Source organism: Canis lupus, chromosome 23 (assembly GCF_048164855.1).
Source record: "Canis lupus baileyi chromosome 23, mCanLup2.hap1, whole genome shotgun sequence".
Taxonomy (NCBI): Eukaryota; Metazoa; Chordata; class Mammalia; order Carnivora; family Canidae; genus Canis; species Canis lupus.
The window spans coordinates 15,796,930-15,809,151 of record NC_132860.1 but is presented as its reverse complement, the minus strand read 5'-3'; the positions used below and the strand labels follow the sequence as shown (position 1 = coordinate 15,809,151).

Sequence of the window (12,222 nt, the reverse complement as noted above, 5' to 3'; positions counted from 1 at the left end):
ATATTTTGTCTGATTTCAATTAGCAACTTAGGGAAAAAACTGAGGATTTATGTATACTTCATAAAAGAAATTAAAACATTTAAGCCAATGTAGTGTTTGAAGATCGTTTGCTTTCCTAGTTACTGAAAGTTTAGTTATCTACAATCTGAAAACAGAAGAGGAGAATATAGGATTAAATTGTAAAATGAATTTAAGTGAAAAAAACCATGTACCAAAGCAGTTTTTCTGTAGAATTTTCTGTAGGATGTAGAGAGTATTATTTTGAGGAGAGGCAGTTTTTGAGTATGAACAAGATCTGGAGTGGTATAATGAAAGTTGTTCAAAAGCAGGTAGGCTGCTGTGTCCCCTTTAGAATTTGTTTTATGTTCTCTAGTTATATTTATTTAGTGTTGTGGTTTGGGTCTGTATTTTGGAGCTTTGGGTGTTTTTAATATGCTCCATAAATTTGACTGTGTTATGTTTTACAAGGAAACAAAGTATATACTTTTAAAAAATCATGTTTTGACTGTTGTTTTAAAGAGATAGGAGAACTTTTCCATTAACTTCATTTCTATTTCTTTTTTTAGATGTTTGTAATATGATAAACTGTGAAAGAGAAGTTTTAACTTGTATTATTACATGTATAACATTGTGTGTTTACCATCTTGGTGATTAGAAAAACATTCTTTGCCATTTATTGGAAACACATTAAAAATGCAGTGCTCATATGAAATATGTTTTAAAAATAACCTCCAGTTATGTTTTTCTGTTTTTCAAATGTGACAGAAGTGATGGTGAAAGTTCATGTTGTTGATCTTAAGGCAGAATCTGTAGCAGCTCCTGTCACTGTTCGTGCTTACTTAAATCAAACAGTCACGGAGTTCAAACAACTTATTTCAAAGGTAAGTTTTAAAATTGGTCAGTGAATATTTTTAGTGGCCTCTCTGTATAAAGCATTATGTGATAGTTCGAGTAAGGTAGAGGAATTAATATATACTAGCAGGAGGCAAGTATAGTTAGAAGGACTCTTCAAGGGGAAGACATCAATTGACAAAAGTATGGAGGTCAGGAAGTGTGAGGTAAGTGCACATAGCAATGGCATATGGGTTTGGCTAGATCTCTGTCAAGTACATGCCTAGAAGTAGAAGGTAGTTTATTTCACAGAGAGTCTTTAAGTGGTAGACACAAAAGGATGTGCTCTATTTGACGTAGGCAATAGGAAGTAGGTTGTTTTCCTAAAAGTACAGCGGTGGTATGATGAGAACTCTACTGTAGAATGGTTGTCTAGTGACACTAGGCTAGTATTTCAAATGGATAGAGGGAGGGGAGGAGTCAGGAATGTAGATGAGGAGGCTCTTGAAATAATTCGGGTGAAGGCATAGGACTAAAATGAGAGAAGGTGTGGCTTGTTAGAATGGTATAAAAGGTGAATCTGCCAAACTTGTGATTGGTTGGAGTCAGGCAGGAAGGAGCACAGATGACCTGAGAAGTTTCAGACTTGGGTCACCACGAAGAAGCAATGAACTATTAATAGATATGGAGGGGCACATTTGACAGGGGAGGTGGTGAATTAAACATTGGCCACATTTGGTGACTTAGTGATAAAGAACATAGACTGATTCAGAATCTTTGACCTGGAAAAGTATGATGAAAACATTCCAATTTCCCCTGACCTAAAGCTAGTCCACTGCAAATGAAATGATTATACTGGTCTCTGTAGGTAACATAACTAAAATTGTTCAGAGTTCTTGAGGCCCAGGTTCAGATGCCTTCGTGTAGTGGAAATTGTTCAGTAATTGCAAGCCAAGAAGTTGATCCACTTTCTAGGCATTCATCTTATGCAGTATTGTCTGTTATCTCATCTGGGTTTTTTAATGCCTATTTTAACAGGGTTGGTGTTAATGGAACAAATAAATGCTTTGTTTGTGGGGGAAAAATGATAAAATATTATATAAAAGTTGGGTTTTAAATATCATTATGTTAACAAAACAATGACTTCTAACTCTTCTGCCTAAGTAATAATTGGAGGAGACAGATCCCGTTTTGAAGTTACATTTTACAATTAAATTTCTCAGAAAAGGACTACATTAGTGTGCTTGCTCTATATTACAGTTTAATCTAGAGTTTGAGCTCTGAGGTAGACTGCGTAAGAAACACGTGATGTTCCCTTCCCTGTAAAAGCTAATACAATAATAATAATTTGTTGGGGAAAAACACATCTGTAGAGAATAAAGGCAGTTTCAAAATATTTTGCCAAGAAGTGCAGTGGAGAAGGTATAACTAGACTGCCTAAGAATTAGTTATCTGTAATTGTGTTGAAAACAAATCATGCTTTTAAAATGTGAATTTTTTTGTCTGCTCATTTCTTGTGAAATTCCTATAATGACACCTCAAATTAAGGACATGTAATTTTAGAATAACTAAATTTTACTTATTAATTTAATGCCATTTTTCACAGAAGAAAAATGATTTAGTGGAAGTATTAATAACTGTTCACAGAATACAGAATAACCCATCAAAAGTTAAGAAGTTAAACAGGGTATTGGTTTGATATCTGCTCTCAGTTTTTGTTTCATTGGAAGCAGATCACCTCATTTACTTTGTGCAAGTATGAGAGGAATTGAATTTTTAGTGAAAAATCATTACCTTAAAAATAGTCTCAGAGCATACATTTGTAAGGGATACTTCGTTTACCTAATGTACAGCATAATTAATGTGTAGGACTGAAATTTTTCCATAAATTCTTAAAAGTTTTTGTAAACCTCTGCAAAAATTATTTTCTCTGAATTTTCTTTCTATTTTTAAGAACTCAGCAGTATCTCATTGTCCACATTTCCATGTCAAGCAGAATTATCCTTGTGAGACCTTTTTTTTTTTTTAAATCAAATCTTTTCCATTACAGGCCATCCACTTACCTGCCGAAACAATGCGGATAGTGCTGGAACGCTGCTACAATGATCTGCGTCTTCTCACTGTGCCGAGTAAGACCCTGAAAGCTGAAGGGTTTTTTAGAAGTAACAAGGTATGTCTTTTAGTTTTTCGTTACTATTTTCTATGCTGATAATAGTAAATCAGGTTTTATATTACAAGGCTGGCCTATAGAGCTATCCACCATTTGTCTATAATTTACCTTGTTGAATTCCCCCATTCTCTCAGTAATTACCTTCTTTTGTAATCAGGTGAGATCAGACGTCTTTCCATCCTTCTCAGTCAGTCCTGCTGGTTCTTCTCTGTCTTGTTCATGAGCTACCCCCACCTGCAGTGTTCTTCCCCCCCCCCTCCATTTTTTTTCAAGCCCCAGATTAGTTCCTGGTGAAGCCTTCCTAACTATTTCTATCCACAACTGTCCGGTCCTCTTAATTCTTGAATCATGAATTCTGTGAATTTTGTTCATTCTTGAACTTCTCCCCTAAAACAGTACCTCATGGTGAAAGTCAAACATATGCCTACTCTAGAGAGGATTGTCACTTTGAGTTCGCCCAACATAATTTCCTTTGCCTACTTATTTATCTCTGATAGAAAAAGGAAGTTCACATTGATCTGTTTGTTTCATCTCTTGATAGCATTATGTGTTCTGTCATTTATTGTTTTTCCTATTTTATTCCTAATGCCATCAGTTTACTCTGGATAAATTGCATCCAAAGTTTTCCTTGTTAGTCATGTTTTATTTATTGCCTTTTCCAGTCTCATTCATCTTAATGCAGTCTTGAGACTTTTATATCATTTAACCTTATTTAGTGTTGTCATATTAATCCCAATGTGTAATTTTTACTTACCTCTGTTTTCTTTGGATACTTTCATGCACTGTTTGTGTGCATATCATTAAAATCTCTAATCTATCCTAATAGCATTCTAGGGTGAAAAATGGGAGGGATCTCCCTTTATTTCTTCTTTAAATGATCAGCTAATAGTCCTGATTTGTAGCATTTATTGAACAGTTGTCCACTCCCGTTTGATCTATATTTAACCACCTACTTCCCCCTAAGATTATTTGAAAAACATCCCCAGATGAAATATTTTATTTATAAATAATCTTTATTATATCTCTAAAAGGTGAGAACTTTTAAAAAAAACATAACCGTAATTATATTATTACATCTGGAAAATTAACAGAAATGCCTTAATATCAAGCAATCTCTAGTCAGTATTCAAATTTCCCTGGATATCTTGTAAAATTTTTTTCTGATAAGATTTTTTTGTTCAAATAGGATCCAAATAAAGTCTAGGATATACCGCTCAAGTCTATTTTAACCTAAAGATCTCCCTATGTGTGTTTATTTCCTTGCCATTTTTTCACTCTAGAAATCAAGTCATTTGTCCATTAGATTTTTTTTCCCTATAATCTGGATTTTGGTATTGCATTCCCAACATGTTTTTTACACATTCCTCTATCTGTATTTGTGCTAAGCTTATTTTCGTAATGGGCAAGATATGGAATACAGAAACATTCTGAAAGTGGGCAATTCAGTATAAACAGATAATCTGCGTATGCATGTGCGCATCCCAACTGTCTTGTCAGTTTTATGGCTAATTAAAAAGACATGAACATAATATTAATTTTATTTAGTCTCCTAAAATAATACACATTCCCTTTAGAAATGTTTTCATCCCAAATTTTACAACTTACTATGCTCTATCTTGTAATGAGATGATATGAATGAGAATGAATGTCACTAAAATTAATGATGTAATGTAACTTTTTGGCTTACTGTTTAGGTGTTTGTTGAAAGTTCTGAGACTTTGGATTACCAGATGGCCTTTACAGATTCCCATTTGTGGAAACTCCTGGATCGTCATGCAAATACGATCAGATTATTTGTTTTGTTACCTGAACAGTCCCCAGGATCTTATTCCAAAAGGACAGCATGCCAGAAAGCTGGGGGCGATTCTGGTAATGTGGATGATGACTGTGAAAGAGTCAAAGGACCTGTGGGGAGCCTAAAGTCTGTGGAAGCTATTCTAGAAGAAAGCACTGAAAAACTCAAAAGCTTGTCACTACAGCAGCAGCAAGATGGAGATAATGGGGACAGCAGCAAAAGTACTGAGACAAGTGACTTTGAAAACATAGAATCACCTCTCAATGAGAGGGACTCTTCAACATCAGTGGACAATAGAGAACTTGAACAGCACATTCAAACTTCTGATCCTGAAAATTTTCAGTCTGAAGAACGATCAGACTCAGATGTGAATAATGACAGGAGTACAAGTTCAGTGGACAGTGACATTCTTAGCTCCAGTCATAGCAGTGACACTTTGTGCAATGCAGATAATGCTCAGATTCCTTTGGCTAATGGACTTGATTCTCATAGCATCACAAGTAGTAGAAGAACTAAAGCAAATGAAGGGAAAAAAGAAACCTGGGATACAGCAGAAGAAGACTCTGGAACTGATAGTGAATACGATGAGAGTGGCAAGAGCAGGGGAGAAATACAGTACATGTATTTCAAAGCAGAACCCTATGCTGCAGACGAAGGTTCTGGGGAAGGACATAAATGTATGTACTTAGAAAGAAAAAGGCTCTTTGAAACAGCACCAGTTGTTTTCTCAGTTTATATAAATTTTTAGTTGAGAAAAGAATCAGCTAAGAGTTAGATACTTTGTTCTAAGACCACCCATAACTTCCTGGATTTTAAGAAGGTCCTCTGTTGCCTTTGCTTTCATGTTCGGTGCAGTTGTAGTAGCAAGTGTTCTTGGATGTCTGCAACACGTCAGACCTGTGACAACCGCGATGTCACAGCTCTGGGAAAGATAAGTGAAAAAAAATAAAAGAATTAAGAATTTTTTAAAGGCAAAGAATTATGATAAAATACTAAGTATGAACTTAAGGAATAGCTTAAAAAGTAAATGATATACCAAAAAAAAAAAGAAGAACCAGACACTAGAATTTTTTTTTTTTTTTTTTAACCAGACACTAGGAAATTTGATAGTCACTGATATTCACTGCCCAGGAAAAAATTTTTATTTGTGCATCCCCTTTCTTTATCCCACAGTTCAGCTAACTCCCTTCCTACATCCCCTCAATAGTCCATAATTATCTGGGAAAGTCGAAAAGGGGGCTTTTTTTTTTTTTAAAGTTTATACTTTGGGGGTAGGAAAAAAAAAACAAGTTGATACTTTGAAATAAGCTCCAGGCAAAGTAAACTAGAAATTCTCCATTGTATAATCACAAAAAGATTGAAGAGATCTGTCAATTTGGGCCTTTGGGATAAGCAACAACAACAAAAACACACCAACTTTAAAATAAATAAAATTAAACTTTTATGAAAACATGAGACTAAAAACAGCCAGAGAATTAAGATAACCAGGTTCAATATAAAAAATTTTTCTTCAGGTTTGCAAGGGATAGCTCAAATAAATACTTTGCATTAGTCTTTAACAATGCAAATATTGATATTACCCCTTATATTTTTATATTTTAGTTTTCAAAACACTTGTTTGATCTTACTTGAAGCTTCTCTGAAAGTTTTAAAGCAAACATTGATATCCCCATTTGACTGATAAGAAAACTGAAGTTCATAGAGGATGAATGACTTGCCCAAAAGTACATGTGTAGCTAGTAAGTAGCAGAACCATTACTAGAATTTAAGTCTTTGAATTGAATGCCTTTGCTCCATTACCTTTGTAACAGTGGGAAGGGAGTCCCACTCTTTATCCATCTGTTCATCCACCCACCCAATTAATTTTTCCTGGATCCATTCAATATGCCAGGCCCTATGTAGATTTTAGAAGTAGAGATGACAGAGATTCAGCCTTATGTTTCATCTGGTAGTGAAGGCACACAAATAACCAGTATAAAAGTTAAGTGCTATGATGCCTATAGTCCCAAAATTTAGTCTTTTAAAAGGAAGTGGTAGAAATTATGAAATCAGTTGTGAAAATAAATAAATTTGTGTTTAATTAGTTCTAAATAACACTGAAACTATGTGACACCCATACATAAATATCTTCCAGAAACTCAAGTGGGAAAATAATGAATTAGTGAGCCACAGTGGAGCAGAAACTCTATAATAATGCTTTAACTTCCTATGTAGCTTTTTTTTTACTTGATAAGGCTCATTAACTTTATTTCATGTAGTTCTCAATAACTGTGTGAAATTGATGTTGTTAGACACTTATCACTGATGAAGAAACTGGCTCACACTCACTAATTTGTCAGAGGTCACACAGCTAGTCGGTCACACTGCTGGGATCAAGCTCCTGTATTCTGATTGTAAGCCTGGTATGCATTCCTCCACCTCATAACTGCTACCATTGTCGCCTACTTTCCTCACATCCTAGTAAAGAAAAAATAGCTAGTAGCTACTCTGCTTTCTTACCATCCTCAACCTTTCAAGGGCATTGGAAAAATTAGAAACAGCTCCTCTTTAGGAAAAGGTTAGAAATTCCAGTGGTTTGTTTTATAATGATATGCTGGATATTTGACTGCATGAGAGTCTCAACCTTAGGAATTTAACAAGAATACTTAGAATTATAGTCTGAGGAGTCTTATTCCACTTTTCTGGAAATTCATAGTGAACTAACTCACTAGCGTTAATTGAAATAGTAAACATGATCAAGAGAACCCATTTACTACAGTTTACTTCAGCTTTCAGATGCTTGTTTGAAAAGAAAAAATGAAAACCATGGAAACTGGTTTAGAGGGAGAGCAGTAGGGATGATAGCCAGCAACCAGGTGTTTCAGGAGTCTGTACTAAGAAAGACCAGTTCATCACAGTTCCTCAGTGATCTGAAAGTAGGTGCCTGGGTAACGTGAATAATGAATATAATACAGATTCTTCAGAGGGATGAAATGGCAAAGTATAGTAGACAAAGAATTTGATACCTACAAAATGACATTCTGTGTACAGTATAAGCAATTAATTTAGGTAACAACTAAAATACACTTAAGAGGTGGGTTTTTTGTTTTGTTTTTAGAGTTTATGTATTTAAGGAAGAGAAGAGTATGTGAGAGAGCACAAGCGGGGGGAGGTGATGTTGGGGGGGGAAAGAAGAAGGAGAAGCAGGCTCCCCACTGAGCAAAGAGCCTGACTCAGGGCTCAAGACTGTGGGATCATGATCTGAGCCAAAGGCAGATACTTAACCAGTGGAGCTACCCAGGCTCCCCAAAGAGGTGGTCTTTAAGCTATCTGTTATAATCCAGAAACTGTTTAAAGGAGTAATTACAGACTTTCTCTGAAAATGCTATTCCACTGTGACCTAGTTGCAGTCTACAGGCATTCAGGTGTAAACAAGGAGGTCAAGGTAATAAAAATGGCAGTGCATTTGCCTTGAAAATTCTTTGTACAAGTGAGGTTACCACCTTGTTCAAGAAATACATCAAAGAAAGGAAAGAAAAGGAAAAACCTTAAAGATATTTTGAGGTTGCAGCATGAAGAGACTGAACTCTTTAGTTTGAAGAGGTAAATAGGAAAAATGGTATGATGGTAATCTCTAAATTATAATTATAGCCAATCAGTTAAGCCAACAATTTTGGCCAGGGCTGTGTTAAGCATTTTACTTATACTGACCCCAAAATACATGAGGTTATAAATACTCCTGTCTCCACTATACGAGAGGCAATTGAAGTACAGATCAGAATCACAAATCTAATGTACAAGGAGGAGCCAGGAATTCATTCAGGCCAGGCCATTTCACTGCAATACCACTTGGTGTCCTAATCACCATATTGGACCACATCAACACTTGTGTCTTCCCGTGATACATTACTACAAGTTATCACAGAAATCAAAATGGCAATAATAGCATATTATTTGAGTAATGATTTAGAATTTGCTACATTTGTCAGCAGCAATCAGCGAGACTTGTGTAATGGTCCCATGAGAAAACTGGCTCAGGGACATTGGATGGCATAGTGACAGCCATTTATCAGGCAAAAGTGGTAAAGCTAAATCCAGCCATTGACTTACGATTTCTAATCAAGTAATTTTTCCTTATATTCTTCTCTCAGGAACCTGCTAGGTGGTATAAATAGAGGCTTATTTGCCAAAAGCTGCATTAACATTTAGGGGCCACTCCTTAAAGTTTAGAAATGGACATTTTAAAGAAATTAAATGCTGCCTAAAACATATATAACAAAATTCATCACGTTTATATTCTAATTCATACTTGTCACCTTTTCTGTAGCGGATCTGAATCTTATAACCAGAAAAACAGTAAATGAACATTAATTTATTTGAAAAAGTCCACTCAAAAATTCATCAACCCGAAAGTTGGGATGACCTGAGAACATAAACCAGGCATGTTTTAGATGTGAATTTCACAGAAAACCAAAGCCTACCCTAGAGAGAGCCTTACAGCTTATGGCTGCAGAGGAACTATGGACCCACAGCAGCATGGCAGCTTGTGTATTCTGCATGGCCTATTGTAAGAGAAAGAGAAAAATGAGTGAAGTTGTTGCTCTTTACTAGATAGAATATAAAGACCAGAGTATATAGAAATATTCCAGAAGTATGTTTATGAGTGGCTTAGGACGAAAGATAAATAAGTATTAGAAGAAAAAAGCTTGCCAAAAATAATCCTAATACAATACCAAGAGAGCTTATATGGAAGCTTGAAGAGGTGGGAGTTTGTGATCATTTACTCTTCCTATTACAGTCCAACCATGTAATAAAAGACCTCTTCGTATACTAGTCTTGACATTTTTATTCTTGTAGAAATCCCAGAACTAGATTTACTAACAATTTCTGAGGCACTTACTGGATACCTGGCACGGTGCTAAGAGCATGATAAACATATTACCTCATTGAATTCTCACTGCAGTGCCATTGTTTAAATGAAGAAGTGGATGTACAAACGCTGGGGGCTTGCTCCATGGCACATAGCTAGTTGGGAAGGAGAAGAGACAGGGTTGGAGCCCAGCCAGGGCCTACATTATTACTGTGTAGAACTAGAAATCTATGCAGTTGAAACAAATTCCTGGAAGTTTGGTTTGGAATCAGCAGCCTAAATAAATAAATAAGCAATTAAATGTCTCTGAACATTTGAAGCTGTTGGATTTTATCTATCATATGCTCAGTGTCCATGTTTTTTGTCCATTCAATGTTGTGTATATTAGCTAAAAGTCAAATAATTGAAGGGGGTACTTTATTTTCTGCTTACAGTATAATAAAAAAGCATATAATCTGTTTATATTCTCAGAGGTTTCTTTTACATTTTTGTTTCTGTTTTGTTTTGGTTTTTTTGTACTTAGGGTTGATGGTGCATGTTGATAAAAGAATTACTCTGGCTGCTTTCAAACAACATTTAGAGCCCTTTGTTGGAGTTTTGTCCTCTCACTTCAAGGTCTTTCGAGTGTATGCCAGCAATCAAGAGTTTGAGAGCGTCCGACTGAATGAGACACTTTCATCATTTTCAGATGACAATAAGGTTGATTAAAATAATTTTGAATAATTAGAATCTGTTTTAAATGATAGATTTGAGAACATCTTGCCCTGTTTCCAAGTAAGGTGAAATACATAACCCTAAGAGGGTCATTTTATTTTTATGTTTAGTGGTTGTTTTTGTTGTTGTTGTTTCTCATTCATCTAACAAACATTTGTTAAATGTTAACTGTGTGTCAGTTACTATTCTAGGTGCTGGGAATCAGAGGTAAAAAATATACCTGTTCTCAAAAGTCCATAATCTAGAGAATTTTTGAAGACCAAAAATTGTGTGGGGAGAATGGGTTGTTTATTCTGCTGACATAATGCATCTAAAAAAATGTTTTAATTTATAGATTACAATTAGACTGGGGAGAGCACTTAAAAAAGGAGAATACAGAGTTAAAGTGTACCAGCTTCTGGTCAATGAACAAGAGGTAAGGAATACCCTTCAGAGCATTGTAAAGTCACTTTTGGTAGTTAATACAAACATAATAGTACAGAGATTTTATTACTAGTCATTTCTTTTTATCTCTTTAAAGCAGAGATCTGCACATTATTTCCAGAAAATACTTTAGTTGTACAGGCCATACTGCCTCTGTTGAAACTACTCATCTCTGCCACTGTAACACAAAAGTAGACATAAACAATCATAAACCAGTGGGATTAGCTATGTCCCGATAAAATTTTATTTACCAAAAACAGGCAGCAGGTGAAGTGGCCCTCAAGCATTTTTTTGCCATCCTTCTGCATTAAAGTGTTATTATAAATGCTGGAGTGAAGCAAAAATATCCTGCTTTTAAAGGGGGAATTGTTTGTACTTGTTTTCTAGATATGATCATGTAGTGCTATAGCAGTTAGCACTATCTTATAGTTAGGATAGCAGTTAATCTGTAGAGTCCTTATACAGAACCTTTTGTGTTCAGAGAGTCATTTTTGTATTTAGCAAGCATTTACCTATTAGCATTTACCGTATGCTTGCAGAAGTTAACTCCTTTAACCCTTGTCTGTTAGCTATGACATGAGTACTATTTATTATTCCCATTTTATAGATAAACTGAGGCACAAAGAAATTCTGTCATTTGCCCAAGGTCATACAGTATATACCAAACTATGGCAAATACCCAGAAAAAGGCAAAGTCCTTGTTTTCAGGATGTTTATAACATCTTATTGAGTACCTAGACAAGTATGAAAACCAAATAGCAAATATAATAGTGGCCCCACTCCTCTTATCCAGAGGATATGTGTTCCAAGATCTCCCCTGCCCAGTGGATGCCTGAAACTGGATACTACCACACCCTACATATACTGTGCTTTTACCAAGACATGCCAACCTTGATAAAGTTTAAGTTAGAAGTTAGGCATGATAAGAGATTAACAGATACCAGTAATTAAATAGAAGAGTTACAACAATATACTGTAATAAAAGTTTTGTGAATATGGTCTCTCAAAATATCTTTTTAAAGTATCTTGCTGTGCTATATTTACCCTTGTGATGATGTGACTTGATAAAATGCCTGTATGATGAGATACAGTGAGGTGAATGATGTAGGCACTGTGACTATTACAGTGTAGCATTGGGCTATTATGAGCCTTCTAACGATTTGTGAGAAGCAGGATCTTTTGCTTCCGGACCCCAGTTGGCTGCAAGTAACTGAAAATGCAGAAAGGGAAACATATTTTATTGAGCACCTGTCATATCTCTCATATGTGGATGTTTCTTTTGAGTTTGGGGTTTGCAGAGATAGTGTCCCTTCTGAGACAATGAATAAATGTGTTTGGAGAATTAGTTTGCATTTCCCTCATTTAGTCCATAAAGGTGATTCTTTTTACTTTCAAAATTGTGATCATTTTGTTTTGAGAAGAGAAATATGAATGCATAAT

General features: G+C 35.4%; 1 protein-coding gene across 4 annotated transcripts in view; it reads left to right on the top strand.

The window, feature by feature from the left end:
• USP47 (ubiquitin specific peptidase 47) overlaps positions 1-12,222 on the top strand; it is a 117,520-nt gene that overhangs the window by 97,765 nt on the left and 7,533 nt on the right. For all 4 annotated transcript variants that reach the window (XM_072794059.1, XM_072794060.1, XM_072794062.1 and 1 more), the window contains 5 exons: positions 766-881; positions 2,882-3,001; positions 4,696-5,473; positions 10,169-10,344; positions 10,694-10,774. In XM_072794059.1, coding sequence (XP_072650160.1) covers positions 766-881; positions 2,882-3,001; positions 4,696-5,473; positions 10,169-10,344; positions 10,694-10,774 — 1,271 coding nt within the window. The remainder of the gene's footprint in view (positions 1-765; positions 882-2,881; positions 3,002-4,695; positions 5,474-10,168; positions 10,345-10,693; positions 10,775-12,222) is intronic.